The sequence below is a fragment of the Marmota flaviventris genome, chromosome 7 (assembly GCF_047511675.1).
Source record: "Marmota flaviventris isolate mMarFla1 chromosome 7, mMarFla1.hap1, whole genome shotgun sequence".
NCBI lineage: Eukaryota > Metazoa > Chordata > Mammalia > Rodentia > Sciuridae > Marmota > Marmota flaviventris.
The window spans coordinates 71,916,506-71,935,080 of record NC_092504.1 but is presented as its reverse complement, the minus strand read 5'-3'; the positions used below and the strand labels follow the sequence as shown (position 1 = coordinate 71,935,080).

General features: G+C 38.1%; 1 protein-coding gene across 2 annotated transcripts in view; it reads left to right on the top strand.

Moving 5' to 3' along the window:
* The window catches only part of LOC114084410 (broad substrate specificity ATP-binding cassette transporter ABCG2-like), a 56,474-nt gene that overhangs the window by 24,346 nt on the left and 13,553 nt on the right, over nt 1-18,575 (top strand). For both annotated transcript variants that reach the window (XM_071614828.1, XM_071614829.1), the window contains exons 7-10: nt 2,470-2,606; nt 5,898-6,049; nt 7,450-7,530; nt 7,840-8,087. In XM_071614828.1, coding sequence (XP_071470929.1) covers nt 2,470-2,606; nt 5,898-6,049; nt 7,450-7,530; nt 7,840-8,087 — 618 coding nt within the window. The remainder of the gene's footprint in view (nt 1-2,469; nt 2,607-5,897; nt 6,050-7,449; nt 7,531-7,839; nt 8,088-18,575) is intronic.

Below are 18,575 nucleotides of genomic sequence, written 5' to 3'. Positions count from 1 at the left end.
CAAGTTGCTGTGAACCTCCACCAGGCTGTTCTGGTTTGTCAGCTCAGGGGCTTGAAGCTGTCTGCTTGGAGGGTGCAGTGTTGTATGTTGGTTGTTTTTATTGTGTGTAGGAGTTCAGATGCAGAATCTGGAGTGTCCCTATGAGTGCTGTGGGTCACTGTGTACCTCTTACCCTCTATCAGATTCTTTTAGTGGTGGTGAGGATCCTGGTGACTGACTGAGTGCAGCAACTCTATGAGCACAGGAACTCTGTGTTCTTTGATGCAGCTGTCTGGGTATGGGAAATGGCCATGGTGATTTAAGGGATAACTTTAAGGGGTGGAAGGACTGTGGACTCCAGTTCAGTTTTCTTTTCAGATTTGGTTTTAAGCTATTTGTTCTAAGAACCCTGCTGTTCCTGTCACACTTTAAATTTTGTCTGCCTTTCTACTTGCTTTTAAGTGGGTGAGCTTAAGCGTTTTTCTGCTCCCTCCTTTCTCTCTCTGTTGCCCTGTCCCACTTTACCGATCTGGTTCAGTTTTAGGGTTAGGGGACTCTGTGCTCTTTTTCTACTCTGGTAACCTATCATCAAGTTTCTCCAGGTCTTAAACTTTGTAATATTGCATCTTAAAGCATTTGTTTTGTCACCCAAATCTTAATTCTGCTTTTCCTTCACTACCTCCTTCTGTGTGAACTGATTGGGACTCGCTAATTCTTGTGCTGTGATTCACTTTGTTGTAATTGGGCTTCCAAATGATATTTGTTTACCTCTGGAGTTACTTCTAATTTGTGGAGTGATAAAGTTATTTTGCAAAGGCTTTCTTCTTTCTTTCACAGTTTTCTTTTCTCATTCTCTCCAGTCTTTTTTGTTGTTGTTGTTTTTTATTTCCAGACTCTTACATCATTCTCTTTGATTTCTCATTTGTTTACCTCTTCTCACATAATTGCAAAAGGAAATAAGTACATTTACTTACCTTATCAACACATTATCAATCAACAAAATGTCTCTAAAAAATGTGTCTGTATAATCAGCTGTTTTAAGTCCATATTTTTTGTCACAATCATGGTTTACAATATACAATAGCTTTAGACTCGTGATTGATGAAGATTTAATACAAATCATTTTTTTAAGTTCCCAATTTTTAAGGTTTTCTTAATCTTAAAAATTCTTTTTGTTTTGTTTTGTTTTACAGGTAAGTAGATCAACATGGATATAAAGGGAGGATGAAAAATAGGACAGACATTTGACATTCAGTATCTTGTTGACTTTTTCCTTTGTAAATTATTCATTGTATTCCCCAACTTCAATACTGATTAGCTTGTCAAAAGTTGAATTCCATAAGATTCCACGACATTGGTTGTAATTTGTTACTTAAAGTAGAGAAAAAATTTAAGAAAAATCTCCTGTAGGGAAAGGTTTCCTAAAACTCCAAGCAATTACATTTTTAGTATACTTTTCTTTTGAAGGTTTTTATCTATTTAGGGAGATATATAAAATTAACTAGAGTGATAGTAGTGGTAATATCATGTATTTGTGTAGCACTTTTAATATTAAGCATCAACTCTATATTTATATTCAAGTGTTTTTATTAGTTTATAATAATTATACAGAATAATAGATTCCATTGTGGCATATTTGTACAAGCATATGATAAAGGTACCCAAATGTCTTTTATAGTTCATTTGTTAATAATACCCAATCAAGGGCCATGAGTAGCATTTGGATATCATCTGTTTGGAGACTCCAAATTCCAGATGTGTTTTCTACTTCCTTCCTCCCCAAAACCTTCTTTCTCCCCTGCATATATATTTACTCATTGCAAAGACTGGGCCAGTTGCCCTGTGGAATATTCGATTTTCTGGATTTTTCTGAAAAGATGAATCAGGAATTCCAAGGTAAGTTAAGGTATAGAAAACAACATTTTGGGGAAAAAATTATGAAATTGGAAAGATGCTAAAATGGTATGGTAAAAAGTGTATATTCCTGGCTCTTACTTGACTCTCTTTATCAATCCCCTTGGGATTGTTTTGTGAGGCAGTGTGTCAGTGGGAGGTGGTTAGAAAAAACTGAAAGATCGATATAGTTAGTTTCCTCTCCTATCTTAGTATGGATTTTTTTTTTATGTCAGAGTCATATTTTTTTTTTTTTTAGTGTTGTAACTTACTCTCTTAAAACTAAATACTTGACTTGGTGAGGAACATACAGGACTATTAGAGCCTGAGTTTTAATAACACATGATATTACCACTACTATCACTCTAGTTAATTTTATATCATATCAGGTGCAGTCACTTGATAACTTTGCTCTGGGCCTCACCTTATGCATATGATAAGAGAAACCTCTCCTTCTCCCAGGTGTCATTTACTTAACATACAGAATAATCAACATAATGAGATAACATGTCTCTATGAAGAATGGTACAGGTTAATTCATCAAATGACAGTGACTACATTCATTCATGTGGATGATGATAATAATTCGTGTTTTAGGTGAAATCCAAAGGAGAAAGAAAAATGATTTGCATAGGAATGGAGCTGATCCTTGATCCTTCCATCTTGTTCCTGGATGAGCCCACAACTGGTTTAGACTGGAACACAGCATATAAGGTCATTAAACTCCTGAAAAGGTAAATGCTATGGCAACGTAGTTTTTTAATTTATTTACTATCTGTTCACCTGATATTCTTGGTGCAGAGGATTCAGAATCTAAAAAAGTGCTCCTCTTGGTTAGTGGAATACAGTCAATAAACAAGAAGTGGTTCAAGAAAGATGAAACAAGAGCATAGGGAAGGAAGTTCATGTAAAGTTGGGAAGCTTTTAAAATAGCAGAAAGGTCAGGTAAGACCACAAGCATGTGACACATGAGCAGAGAGAGAGAGAGAGAGAGAGAGAGAGAGAGAGAGAGAGATGTACTGTAAATTCAGAAGAGAGTTCTGGTTGTAAGAAGTAGTGGCCCTGAGGCAGGTCATATCTGGTGTGTGGACATCAGAGAGGCCAGAGGGACAGACCCATGGACTAAAGGTAGTAGAGGTTGGCTGGGGGCTTAACAAAAAAATTTAATTTTCTTATGGCTCTGGAAGTAGAAATTTGAGATCAATGCATCCTCAGGGTTGTTTCTTCCTTAGCCTCTCTCCTTGGCTTGTAGATGGCCATCAACTTCATTGTGTGTCTTTGTCCTAATTTGCTCCTAATTGGAAAGGCAGATGAGGGACTTTCGAAGACCACATTTAACTTTAATAACATCTTCAAAGGTGCTGTGTCCAATGTGGCCACATTTTGTGGCACTAGGGGATATGGCTTCAATACCTGAGTTTGGGGAGGACCCAGTTCAGACCATCACAGGTGGATTAGGATATGAGGTGGAGTTGGGCTCTTGGCAGATTGCATAGATCTCATAGGCCATCTCAGATGTGTGCTTTTCCTGTCCCTAGGGGACATGGGGATGGTTTGAGAGTTTTAGAGCAGAGCAATGACTGTGGAGAATACTGTGCAGTTGGGCAAGGGTGAGGGAGGACCCCATGAAGGAGTTGCTGAAGGAGGATGGAGCTTTGACTACGATAATCATGGTGAGAATTGGGCAGTTTCTGGGTCTGTTTTCAAGGGACTCAACAGGATCAGCTCAGGATTAGACTTGGGATGGGAGGATGGAGACAAACTGCTGAGATTTGGGGCTTGAAGATGTGGAAGAATGAGATGAAAGAAATGACTTTCCTCTTACAAGAAAGAAAAATATGAGGGATCACCTATAAGAAAATTTTCAATAGCTAAGATTTAGACATCATCTTTAAAAATATAGAAAAATATTTCATACTGACAGAAAGGATGCAAATATAATACAGATGAAATCCTGCTTTTCTCACCTGGATTCCTCACTGTCATACTTCACTGCGTCTATAGCCCCTCCTGCTCTCTCTGGTGCTCCCTACATAGTTTTTTTTCTGCCATCATGCCCTTCCACTGAAAATACTACCTACTCCAGATTCCAATGAGGGAGGCCACACCACTGTCTGCACTCCCCAGTCAATAAGCATGGCTTGCCAGGATTCAATCCAGGGCTATTCAGATTTCACCGCTTCTCCATACCGTCTATTTACACTCAGCACTCATTGAATGACATGGCTCCCAAGCAATCCCATTTCCATCTTCCAGACATTTCCCAACTCATTATGGTCTTTAAAGTTGCAGTTTCTAAGTGAAGGGTTCATCATGAGTTTGTTTTGCTCCTCACTTTAGTTATCTTTTTCACCCAACACAACACCAAGACAAGCACACACATAAGCACTGCTTATTGTGTGACACAGAACTGCTTCTGGTACTTTCAGAATAGACCTGTTCACTTTACTCTTTGTTCACCTTGTTCTTTAACCGTGAGTATCTCTTTTCTTAACTCACTCCTGTTAGTGCTTTCAATATTCTACTTATATTATTTTAAGACTGGGTTGTAACCCTCTGTTTGTTTACAAGGAACCATTAGCTACTTCTAATCATCATATTGAAATTACAGATTCCTATCTTGTGTTTCTCATTGAATCAGAACATTCTTGGATACATTGCTAGATGCACAAGGTGCTTATCAAATTTTAAATTAAAATGATTCTTCTCTTAAAATAATTTAAATAACTGTTTTGAATAGTGACTGTGGCCTTTGTTTCTTCTACCCATAAGTAATAACTTCTATAAAAGATAGTTTAGCAGTGTTCCTAGCTTAGCATTAGTTCAGAGCTCAGATCCCAAACTTGCCCCTTAGTAACTGTGAGTCCCTTTTCAGTTGCTTGACCTTTAAGCCTTATCTGTAAAATGGAGGGAAATGATAATATTAGAATTGCCTTATAACAACATTTTGTAAATGGAAATGAGTTTAACTCTAAAGCATTTAGTGAAGATATTCTGAGTGCTTAGTAATAATATATCATGAGGATAGAAGTGAAAACCAATTCCTAATGAGCCAGAATAGTTAAATGATCAATGAGAATTCGTTATATGATATTCTTTTAATCATTGGTCCATAACTACTCCTCAAAATGAGATTATCTGTGATGCTTATTAATAATACAGATTCCCTATACATAACTCCATATATTGTAATTCACTGTCTGGGAAGACTATATAGGAACCTGCATTTTCACTAAAATTCTAGCCAATTCTAGACTGTTGATGCATCAAATTTTAAGAATCTTTATCTTCTTTAAAAAAGATTAAATTTAGGTTCCCCGGTTTCCAAGTATGAGATATGGAATATGACAAACCCTAAAATAGTATGGCTTGGACAGAGGAAAATTAGCACATTAACGGCATTGATCCTTTCCCAGTTCATTCTTCCCAGTGACAGAACAATCCCTAGAAAGGAAGCCAAAGCATTAATCCTTCCCCAAATAAACCCTTTCCCAGTGACAGTACAGTAGGACCCTGAAGGGAAAGAGACAAGCACTGTACGCTGACCCCAGACCCTCCATTCTTCCCCAAGTAAAAATATTTCCCAGTAAAAACAAATTTTCAAATTCTCACAAACCTATTTCCTGAGTGCCCAAACTGACCACTGACCCTAGATCTTTCCCATTTCACCAAGTATGTCATACCCCAAATTCCTAAGTGCCCCAAACTAATAAGATCATTAATTAAGTCACCTCTCAGTATAGCTATATAAGCCCAGAAGCCTCCTTTGTCCAGGGGCTCAATTTCCACCAGAAGAGTGGGTCCATTCCTGTGAATGTAATCCCCTTCTGGAATAAAAGGCTGAAATGATCCATGAAGTTTGCACCCAGCCTTGTCCTTTTGTGCTAACACCAAGTATATAATATGAATTGAAATGAGAAGTTTGTGGGACGAGATCAAGTTGAACTGAGAGAAAATGCTCTACTGACATGAATAAAGTATTTTTTTGAAGTTTAATAATTCATTATTTTCCCTTTTTCACTTAGACTTTCAGAGCAGGGACGAACAATCATCTTCTCTATTTATCAGCCTCAGTATTCCATCGTCCAGCTATTTGACAGCCTCACCATATTGGCCTCAGGAAAACTAATGTACCATGGTCCTGCCAAGATGGCTTTGGAGTACTTCAAATCAGCAGGTGTAGTTGACCTTTTCATGCATGATCCTTCATTCATAGACTCCTGGGGAGAGCAGAGGGGGTAGCAACAGTGCTGCTTGATCTTTGCATAGACCTAACTGGATTTTCACCACCCTAAAACATTTTTGATCAGTTTGGTGCCAGAGTGTTCCCTCATTTTGTAGCACTTGCTTATTGTTCAGGGCTCTCTCTTTCTCTTCTCCTATGTGAGTATGCATAGTGTGTGTGTGGGGGGGGCGGGGGAATACACGTGTATTTCTCATGGGCAATTCATTGCCTGTTCTATTCCCAGTTGTGGTGACCTTTCCCTTACAGTTAAGTAATTAACATGTTGGATTTACAGCTAGTTATTTCGTCGGTTGAACATTTTTAAAAGTCCCAAATCATTGCCTTTTGGACCATGTAACAGATTGTTGTTGTCCAGTATTTCCCCTGACACATGATCTTGCTCTGCCTTCCTGAGGGTTCATGAGATGCTGCTGCATTTTCTAGTAACTTTAGTTTGAAGATGTAGATCTTGAGTGGTGTGGTCTTGAGTGGAATGGCTGGCCCTGAATCTGACATTAATGAACCAAACATTCCAGGCTGCTTGGTTCTATTTCAGATTAAATATTATGATTTCTTTAATGGCTTATCCATCTTCTTCTTTTTAGAAGTTTTTGGGTATTATTATAGATGTTTCTCCATGACCCCAAATCAAATTGTTGCTATTATCTTCCTCAATTTGTTTTTATTAAATCTTTGTTGTTTAAAAATAATCAAACACATGTGAATCTGGGGAATCCAGGGGAAATGAAGTGAAAAGTCAGAGCTCAGGCCAAGTTTAGATGATTGTGCCACAGGAAGTTGAAGTGAGAGCTCAGGTGTGCTGTGCTGGTCACATTCTCTTGATAAAGCTTCTATGGGAATTTCTTGTCTATTTGGAGTTATGGCAGATTGAGAGGTGATTTTTTTGGATCTATGGATTTAGTAGGTAGCCAAGCAATCCTTGCTGATATGCATATTGCTGTTTCAGCATTCTTTACATGAACTGAAAGTGCACAAGAAACTTAATAGTTTTTCTTGGACCTATATTTAGATTTTTGAAGAAGTACTAATAAGCACCAAGACATATTGAAAGCTACTTGGGGTTCAAAGATTTATGAGAAGTAAGGATTAATATAAGATGGTCTATAGATTTCAAAAATGTTTTGGAATATTTCTTTTTAACTTGGGGACAGAGTGTATGAAATATTGTAGGACTAAATGTATAAGAGGAAAGGATAAATCAGTGAGACGAAAAGAGAGCAAGGAGAAAGAAGTTATTGAGTCAGTCTTCCCTAGCCTTACCTCCATCAGACTTACTGAGTCTGCTCTATTTTCCAAGACCTATGTGGAGTTCTTGCTGGTGTCTTTTCTAGGTTACAGCTGTGAGCACTACGTCAATCCTGCTGAAGTCTTCTTTGATGTCATTAATGGTATAATAAAGCAAAAGTCAGAAGGTATGTGAATCTCTAACATTTCCATATTTTTGCCAAATTAAGTTGGTTAAGGATTAGCAATGCAGTAGCTCATTAAAACACAGCCTAGTGAATTTACATATTAATGTGGTAACCAAATAAATTTAGTTGTCAGTGAATACTGTGAGTATTTTTATCTAATTTACAAGTGATTATGTTGGTTTTTTTGTACTCAAGTTTCAGAATTTAGGAGTTATACAAATAAGAGTTCACAGAAAACCTGGTAAAACTGGTAGTAATCTGTTACTAATGAGGTAGTAATCTGAGGCCTGTTATCCACTTTTATTCCAGCCAACAACACTGAAATGCCTTCAACGAATGAAAAGTCAGTCATAGAAGCATTAGCTGATTTTTATGAAAAATCCCCCATCTGTGGAGAAACAAAATCTGAACTAGAACGACTCTCAAATGATCAGAACAAGAAGAGCTTATTCAGGGAGGAGATCACCTATGTTACCTCTTTTGGTCATCAGCTCATAGGCATCACCTGGCGTTCATTCCAAAACTTGGTGGGTCGTCCCCAGCCCTGGATAAAACAGGTAACTGACAGATTCTTCTAATTATGCTGTGAAATAATCATGTGAGAGCTATTTGGTTCTGATATGAACTGCTCCAGGATTATTTTATCTTCTACCCATCCTCCCATTTATTTGTCATTCCTATTCTATTTGAGATATAGAAAGAGTCAATTGAACCAGTGTAACAGTTTGGGAATGATGTAAGTCTTCCCCCAAAGACTCATGTGTTGAAGGCATAGTCCCCATAGAGCAGTATTCAGAGGTGAGGCTCTTGGAAAGTGGTTGGATCATCTGACCTCATCAAAGGATGGAGGGATTCATAGTTTGGTGGCAGTATTGGGAGGTTGGGAAAGTAGGAGGTGAGGCCTAATTGAAATAAGTGGTCTCTGGGGTGGTGGGGGGTTGCCCTGGAAGGGACTATCTTGTCTGTGGTTCCTCCTTTGCTCTCTCTGCTTCCTGGCTGCCGTGAGGTAAGCAGCTTTTCTTCATCATGCCCTCCTGCCATGATGTTCTGCCTCACCTCAGGCCCAAAACAATCTAGCTAATAGACCATGGACTGAAACCTCTGAAACTGTGAACCAAAATAAATCTTATCTCCTGTCAGTGTCCTTTTTTCTGTGACCAAAATAGCAGAAAACAACTTCCGGAGGAAAAGGTAATTTGAGTCTCATGGTTTCAGAAAGTCTCAGTTCATAGAGGACTGACTCCATTGTTCTGGGCCCAAGGGGAGGTAGCACTTATACAAATAAGTGTAAATGCTCAGAAGCAGAGAGTGAGAGTGAGAAGGGGCCTCAGGAAGAACAATACTTTCTGGGCATGCTCCCCAGTGACCCACCTCCTCTTACCACACCCCATGTGTCTGCAGTTACTACTTAGACATTCCATAGTAATGGATGGACAGGTCAGATTACAGCTGTCACAATTCAACCATTCCACCTCTGAATATTGCTGCATTATCAAATAAGTTTTCAGGGGACACCTCATATGAAAGTTATAATATCTCCGTTAAGTTGATTTTCTTAGGTATTTTTTTTCACAATGATAAAAAGCTGAATAACACATCAGGTAAGACACAATTACATTTCTACCTTTGCAATGCTTTTTAAAGTGTTTTCCTGGACTATATAACTCAAAATTTTGATGATGTAGACAAATTTTAATGGAAAATCTTCAACAAAATTTTATTTTTTAAAAAGTGTCAAGAAAAGAAAATATCGATAGTAGAGGGAACTGGGACCAAACACAGAGCAGGCCCAGCGGCCTGCTGAGGGGCAGAGCCGCCCCCCACCCCCCTCGCCTGCCAGGTAGGGGAAGGGTGACCACCGACAGAAAAGGCCCAGTGGCCCGCGGCGGGACAGAGCTTCCAATCACTCCTGCAAGGTAGGCGGGCCTGCGACCCACCGGCAGAAGAGGAGCAGCGGCCTGCTGAGAGGCAGAGCCGCCCCCTCCCCCCCGCGCCTGCAAGGTAGTCGGAACTGAGACCACCATCAGAACAGGTCAGACCTGCAACCGAGAGACAGAACAGGCCCAGTGGCCTGAGGAAGGGTAGAGCCGCCCCCCCCCCCATGCCTGCAAAGTAGGCGGACCTGCGACCCACTGGCAGTACAGCCCCAGAGGCCTGCAGAGGGGCAGTGCCGCTGCCTGCGCCTGCAAAGTAGGCAGAACTGCGACCACCGACAGAACAAGCCTAGCGGCCCGCAGAGGGACAGAGCCGCCGCCCGCGCCTGCAAGGACGGCGGACCTGCTACCGACTGGCAGAGCAGGCCCAGCGGCCTGCCGGCGTGGTAGGCACATTGCCCCAATTGGCGGAGGGGCAGAGCCGCCGCCCGCGCCTGCGAGGGAGACTTTGCAACTATACAAGACCAATATAAATATATAGGGGGAAAATTCAATAGCACAACAGTTTCACCAAGAAGAAAGGAACGCGAACAGTATGAAGAGACAAGGAAAGAAAGGACCACAAGCATTGCAGGTCAACTCAACTTTAGAAGAGGTAATAGCTGCAGCTGATGGAATGTCAGATAAAGAATTCAGGATATACATGCTTCAGATGATCTGGAGTCTCAAGGAAGACATCAGACAGCAAAATCAGACAATGAAAGATCACTTCAACAATGAATTACATAAACAAATCCAAGAAGCAAAAGATCAACTATACAGGGAAATAGAGGTTATAAAAAACAAACAAACAGAAATCCTAGAAATGCAGGAAGCAATAAGCCAACTTAAAAACTCAATTGAGAATACTACCAGCAGAGTAGAACACTTAGAAGACAGAACATCAGACAATGAAGATAAAGTATTTCAACTTGAAAAGAACATAGACAGCTCAGCAAGACTGTTAAGAAACCATGAGCAGAACATCCAAGAAATATGGGATAACATCAAGAGACCAAATTTAAGAGTCATTGGGATACAGGAAGGAACAGAGTTTCAAACCAAAGGAATGAGCAATCTATTCAATGAAATAATTCGAGAAAACTTCCCAGACTTGAAGAATGAGACAGAACCCCAAATCCTAGAAGCCTACAGGACGCCGAATGTGCAAAATCATAAGAGACCCACACCTAGACACATTATAATGAAGATGCCCAACATACAGAATAAGGAGAGAATTTTAAAAGCTACAAGAGAAAGGAAGCAGATCACATTTAGGGGTAAGCCAATCAGGATAACAGCTGATCTTTCAACACAGACTCTGAAAGCTAGAAGATCCTGGAATAACATATTTCAAACACTGAAAGAAAATGGGTTCCAACCAAGAATTGTGTTTCCAGCGAAATTAAGCTTCAGGATGGAAGATGAAATTAAAACCTTCCACGATAAACAAAAGTTAAAAGAATTTGCAGCTAGAAAACCATCTCTTCAAAACATCCTTGGCAAAACATTACAGGAAGAGGAAATGGAAAATAACAATGAAAACCAACAGTGGGAGGTAGGACACTAAAGGGGGGAAAATAATCAAAGTGGAAAACAAACCATGTTTAGTAACATAAATAAACAAATATGGCTGGAAGAACAACCCATATCTCAATAATAACCCTAAATGTTAATGGCTTAAACTCACCAATCAAGAGACACAGGCTAGTAGAATGGATCACAAAACAAGACCCAACAATATGCTGCCTACAGGAGACGCATTTGATAGGAAAAGACATACATAGGCTGAAGGTGAAAGGTTGGGAAAAATCATATCACTCATATGGACTTCGGAAACAAGCAGGAGTATCCATACTCATATCAAATAAAATAGATTTTAAGCCAAAGTTAATCAAAAGGGATAAAGAGGGACACTACATACTGCTCAAGGGAACCATACACCAACAAGACATAACAATCATAAATATATATGCCCCAAACAATGGTGCAGCTATGTTCATCAAACAAACTCTTCTCAATTCAAGAGTCTAATAGACCACCATACAATAATCATGGGAGACTTCAACACACCTCTCTCACCACTGGACAGATCTTCCAAACAAAAGTTGAATAAGGAAACTATAGAACTCAATAACACAATTAATAACCTAGACTTAATTGACATATATAGAATATACCACCCAACATCAAACAGTTACACTTTTTTCTCAGCAGCACATGGATCCTTCTCAAAAATAGATCATATATTATGTCACAGGGAAACTCTTAGACAATACAAAGGAGTAGAGATAATACCATGCATCCTATCTGATCATAATGGAATGGAACTGAAAATCAACGATAAAAGAAGGAAGGAAAAAGAATATATCACTTGGAGAATGAACAATAGGTTACTGAATGATCAATGGGTTATAGAAGACATCAAGGAGGAAATTAAAAAATTCTTAGAGATTAATGAAAACACAGACACAACATATCGGAATCTATGGGACACATTGAAAGCAGTTCTAAGAGGAAAATTCATTGCTTGGAGTTCATTCCTTAAAAAAAGAAAAAACCAACAAATAAATGATCTCATACTTCATCTCAAAATCCTAGAAAAAGAAGAGCAAAACAACAGCAAAAGAAGTAGAAGGCAAGAAATAATTAAAATCAGAGCTGAAATCAATGAAATCGAAACAAAAGAAACAATTGAAAAAATTGACAAAACTAAAAGTTGGTTCTTTGAAAAAATAAACAAAATCGACAGACCCTTAGCCATGCTAGCGAAGAGAAGAAGAGAGAGAACTCAAATCACTAACATACGGGATGAAAGAGGCAATATCACAACAGACACTTCAGAAATACAGAAGATAATCAAAAATTATTTTGAATCCTTATACTCCAATAAATTAGAAGATAGTGAAGGCATAGATAAATTTCTTAAGTCATATGATCTGCCCAGATTGAGTCAGGAGGATATAGACAACCTAAACAGACCAATATCAATTGAGGAAATAGAAGAAACCATCAAAAGACTACCAACTAAGAAAAGCCCAGGACCGGATGGGTATACAGCAGAGTTTTACAAAACCTTTAAAGAGGAACTAATACCAATACTTTTCAAGCTACTTCGGGAAATAGAAAAAGAGGGAGAACTTCCAAATTCATTCTACGAGGCCAACATCACCCTGATACCTAAACCAGACAAAGACACTTCAAAGAAAGAAAACTACAGACCAATATCTCTAATGAACCTAGATGCAAAAATCCTCAATAAAATTCTGGCCACTCGGATACAAAGGCACATCAAAAAAATTGTGCACCATGATCAAGTAGGATTCATCCCTGGGATGCAAGGCTGGTTCAATATAAGGAAATCAATAAATGTTATTCACCACATCAATAGACTTAATAATAAGAACCATATGATCATCTCGATAGATGCGGAAAAAGCATTCGACAAAGTACAGCATCCCTTTATGTTCAAAACTCTAGAAAAACTAGGGATAACAGGAACATACCTCAATATTGTAAAAGCAATCTATGCTAAGCCTCAGGATAGCATCATTCTGAATGGAGAAAAATTGAAGGCATTCCCTCTAAAATCTGGAACAAGACAGGGATGCCCTCTCTCACCACTTCTGTTCAACATAGTTCTCGAAACACTGGCCAGAGCAATTAGACAGACGAAAGAAATTAAAGGCACAAAAATAGGAAAAGAAGAACTTAAATTATCACTATTTGCAGATGACATGATTCTATACCTAGCAAACCCAAAAGGGTCTACAAAGAAACTATTAGAGCTAATAAATGAATTCAGCAAAGTGGCAGGCTATAAAATCAACACGCATAAATCAAAGGCATTCCTGTATATCAGCGACAAATCCTCTGAAATGGAAATGAGGACAACCACTCCATTCACAATATCCTCAAAAAAAAAAAAAAAATACTTGGGAATCAACCTAACAAAAGAGGTGAAAGACTTATACAATGAAAACTACAGAACCCTAAAGAGAGAAATAGAAGAAGATCTTAGAAGATGGAAAAATATACCCTGTTCATGGATAGGCAGAACTAACATCATCAAAATGGCGATATTACCAAAAGTTCTCTATAGGTTTAATGCAATGCCAATCAAAATCCCAACGGCATTTCTTGTAGAAATAGAGAAAGCAATCATGAAATTCATATGGAAAAATAAAAGACCCAGAATAGCAAAAACAATGCTAAGCAGGAAGTGTGAATCAGGCGGTATAGCGATACCAGACTTCAAACTATATTACAGAGCAATAGTAACAAAAACAGCATGGTACTGGTACCAAAACAGGCGGGTGGACCAATGGTACAGAATAGAGGACACAGAAACCAATCCACAAAACTACAACTATCTTATATTTGATAAAGGGTCTAAAAGCATGCAATGGAGGAAGGATAGCATCTTCAACAAATGGTGCTGGGAAAACTGGAAATCCATATGCAACAAAATGAAACTGAATCCCTTTCTCTCGCCATGCACAAAAGTTAATTCAAAATGTATCAAGGAGCTTGATATCAAATCAGAGACGCGCCGTCTGATAGAAGAAAAAGTTGGCTACGATCTACAGTCGGTGGGGTCGTGCTCCAAATTCCTCAATAGGACACCCATAGCACAAAAGTTAATAACTAGAATCAACAAATGGGACTTACTCAAACTAAAAAGTTTTTTCTCAGCAAAAGATACAATAAGAGAGGTAAATAGAGAGCCTACATCCTGGGAACAAATCTTTACTCCTCACACTTCAGATAGAGCCCTAATATCCAGAGTATACAAAGAGCTCAAAAAATTAGACAATAAGAGAACAAACAACCCAATCAACAAATGGGCCAAGGACCTGAACAGACACTTCTCAGAGGAGGACATACAGTCAATCAACAAGTACATGAAAAAATGCTCACCATCTCTAGCAGTCAGAGAAATGCAAATCAAAACCACCCTAAGATACCATCTCACTCCAGTTAGATTGGCAGCCATTATGAAGTCAAACAACAACAAGTGCTGGCGAGGATGTGGGGAAAAGGGTACACTTGTACATTGCTGGTGGGACTGCAAATTGGTGCAGCCAATTTGGAAAGCAGTATGGAGATTTCTTGGAAAGCTGGGAATGGAGCCACCATTTGACCCAGCTATTCCCCTTCTCAGTCTATTCCCTAAAGACCTAAAAAGAGCATGCTACAGGGACACTGCTACATCGATGTTCATAGCAGCACAATTCACAATAGCTAGACTGTGGAACCAACCTAGATTCCCTTCAATGGATGAATGGATAAAAAAAAATGTGGCATTTATACACAATGGAGTATTACTCTGCATTAAAAAATGACAAAATCATAGAATTTACAGGGAAATGGATGGCATTAGAGCAGATTATGCTAAGTGAAGCTAGCCAATCCCTAAAAAACAAATGTCAAATGTCTTCTTTGATATAAGGAGAGTAACTAAGAACAGAGTAGGGTCGAAGAGCATGAGAAGAAGATTAACATTAAACAGGGATGAGAGGTGGGAGGGAAAGGGAGAGAGAAGGGAAAATGCATGGAAATGGAAGGAGACCCTCAGAGTTATACAAAAGTACATACAGGAGGAAGTGAGGGGAAGGGGAAAAATAATACAAGGGGGACAAATGAATGTCAGTAAAGGGGGCAGAGAGAGAAGAGGGGAGGGGAGGGGAGGGGAGGGGAGGGGGGATAGTAGAGGATAGGAAAGACAGCAGAATACAACAGACACTAGTATGGCGATATGTAAATCAATGGATGTGTAACTGATGTGATTCTGCAATCTGTATATGGGGTAAAAATGGGAGCTCATAACCCACTTGAATCAAATTGTGAAATATGATATATCAAGAACTATGTAATGTTTTGAACAGCCAACAATAAAAAAAAAAAAAGAAAAAAAAAGAAAAGAAAATATCAACTAAATATAGTATTTTCTAGTAGCTGTCCACAATCATTTATTGATTCATTTGAAAAGTTCAACTCAAGAGTATGTGTTCCATTTTGATACTCTACTGGTGAATGAAATGGGTAAAAATTAAAACCTCTACTGGCATAGATTTTATTTTCTTATGAGGACAGAGACATGATATCTGAAAACAGAAAATTCATGGTGTGCCATATGGTAGAAGAGACTATGAAGAGGTTTTAAAGAGAAAGAAAATACAAAAAGGGAAGGGAGAGGGAAGAAGATAGATGGACCATGGTTGGTTTGCTCTTGATATCAGATGTTGAAGGAACCTAGTCTTATTGACTATTCCTGATGATAGTTTGTTCTGTGCACTGTCTGAGGGAAGAGACTGTAGGTAGAATGCTGTTCCTTATAATTGACCCTCCTCGTTAAGAGATTCTAATCCTGGTAAAGCCATAGATGTCTCAAAGAATGTGCAGTTTATGCACAGGAAATAACCAGACTAAACAAGGCTATTCACATCTGCTTAACTCCTTTATGTAAGATGTGATGGTGTTCTTTTTTTTTTTTTCCTTTTACTGGCTCTGTAGTAGTTGTTGATGATCACTTCTAAGGTTGTTTTTTTTTTTTCCCCACCGCAGTGCTAGGACTGAATTTAGAGCCTCATACATACTAAACAATTGCTGTATCCCTGAGCTACAGAGCTAGCCCATTTTTTGATTTATTCATGGCCCTATGTCACACAAAAAACTAGTTCTCTCTCAGGTAGTTTATAAGAAAATCAATTTAGCTTGTTTTGGGGGGGTATTATTTTTATTATCAATCATTGAGTTTCTGTGGAATATTTAGATGTGTCTTGGTTTTGGCTCCAAATAACTGACTTCCCTGCACAAGCACCGTACTTTTCATTTTTCAGTATTATTGATTTGCAAGTGTTCCTGAGAGCCAGCATCTCCTTCTCAATCATGCTTTCCATCCTGCAAACATTTTTGATCCTTGTGCTTTGGCATTTCTCTCAGAACACAGGCATTTTAGTGCCTTGTCAACCAAAAGTTACATTTTATTCTTCATAGTAGATGTTATTTCATTTGGAAAATTGTCAGGTGAGTTACATCATGGAACCTTAGTTGCCCATTGTTCAGTAGTGAGATGATGTAGTGATTTGATTCTTTAGAGTAATTTATGCATTAGGTTTTTCTTTTTTGCCTCTATAACTGGTATGTCTTGTTCAATACATATATGGTAGTTATGGGCAGGCATTATTAGAACACACCTATCTATAAAATACCAGGATTGTGCATGTTTTGGGTCTAGGCTTCCTTAAGGTGCAGACAACAGGCCGAAAGCCTCCAGGTTGCACATTCAGCCTACTTGCCTCATCAGCAAACTCAGTTCCACAGAAGGAATTCCAACAGTGTTCAGAAAAGATACAGTCTCTAAAATAAGGGTAGAACCTTGTAGCTCCCTGAGTTTAGCAGGACAACTATTGTTCCCATTTGTAAATGCTGGAATATTAGCTCAGGAGCAGGCAAATACTCTTTGATAAAGGCCCAGATAGTAAATATTTTGGACTTTGAGAGCTATAGATGGCCTTTGTCTGGAGTAGTTAACCCTGCCGCTTCAGCATCAAAGTAGCCACAGCTAATACATATGCTATTCATGGACACTGAATTTTGAATTCTTAGATGTTCCATATTGCAGGAAATATTATTCTTGATTTGTTTCTCCCAATTAATAGAAAAAATATAGAAATATAAAATATAGAAATAAAAAAAATATCTAACCATTTTTAGCTTATATGCTTAAGAAAAATAGGAGGCTAGCCCTATTTGATCTGTATGTTTTAGTTTACTGACCCTTGCATAGGGTTCTTATTCTCACATTATTTTTATTTCTCTAAGCTTGTAAAAATGGAGTTGTTAAAAATTTTATGACTCCTGCTGATAATCCTGTATTTATTGTCTTATTGTTGTACTTTGTTCTGGACTAGTTATTTTTTTGACATGATTCAGACTTGACATCTAACCAGATAAAATACTGAGAAGATCTAGGAATGAAGATTATTGGAGAAAGAAGATTTAATGTTCTTTTAATGTGCCAAGTTTTCTGAACAAATCAACTTGGACAACATTATCACTAATCACCTGGAAGTTAGTTGTTTATATTCACATAAAAAACAAACATTTGACTATGGATCCTCCTCCTCCTCCTTCTACTTCTTTTTTAATAGAAATCTACAAACATCACTCAAAACACAAATTGAGAAATGAAATGTTGTTTAAATACATCTGAACAAAGTCAGAGTAAGATGGTTGGAAAATTTCTTTTTTTATCTCTTTTGAAAGAGACTAGTGGACAGATGCACAATGCTCGTAGATACTGTCATTTGCTCTGTTGTGAGAGTTTCAGTTTGCTCAAAGGCTTTCTTTTTCTTTATGGAAGAAGAAATACCACATATAAACTTTGTGAAAGCATGGTATGATCCAGGATTCATCATTTGTCAATATATTTGAAAATTGAAAATATCTAAGAAACATCCTAATGGTAATATTCAGTCAGTGTAAGATGTCAAGTTTGGATGCAAAAGAGGCAAAGAATGCAGAGCATATATTTTGAAGTCTTAATGTCTTAAAAGTCATACTGCGTAAAAGTATAGATTCTTGTATACATGTGTGTGCTGCATGTCAATAGAACCAACTGCATTTGTTTTGAAAGTTTGAGCTGTTGAAATGAAATAGAGCATATCCTGAAGGTATTTGAAAAATGTCAGGGCAAAGGATTTTCCTTCCTAAATTTCTCTTATTAGGAAATGAATTTTAAGAACATCTCATAGGCGAAACATTTAAATAATATTGTTTCCAGCATCTGGTCTTTACAAACTAGTGTTTACAGACTATGATTCTTGTTTTTGCCTTTTGTTTGACTTCTCGCCACATGTGTTCTTTACAAATTAGCTCATGGCTTGATATTACAATAATGTTGAGGTTTCTTTTTATTTTGATGTTTCCAAGCTATATGGTAGCATATTTTGTTTTCTTTGCATTACAATTTTCTATATTATTATATTTAAAGCAAGAATAATTATAAGAGGAATTCCTTACATAGAATATATCACAATGTAACCCTTAACTTTTTGACAGTTAAATCACTCTTAAGCCACTTTTTATTCTACAAACAAATGTTGGTCCACTCTCTATGGGAGCCAT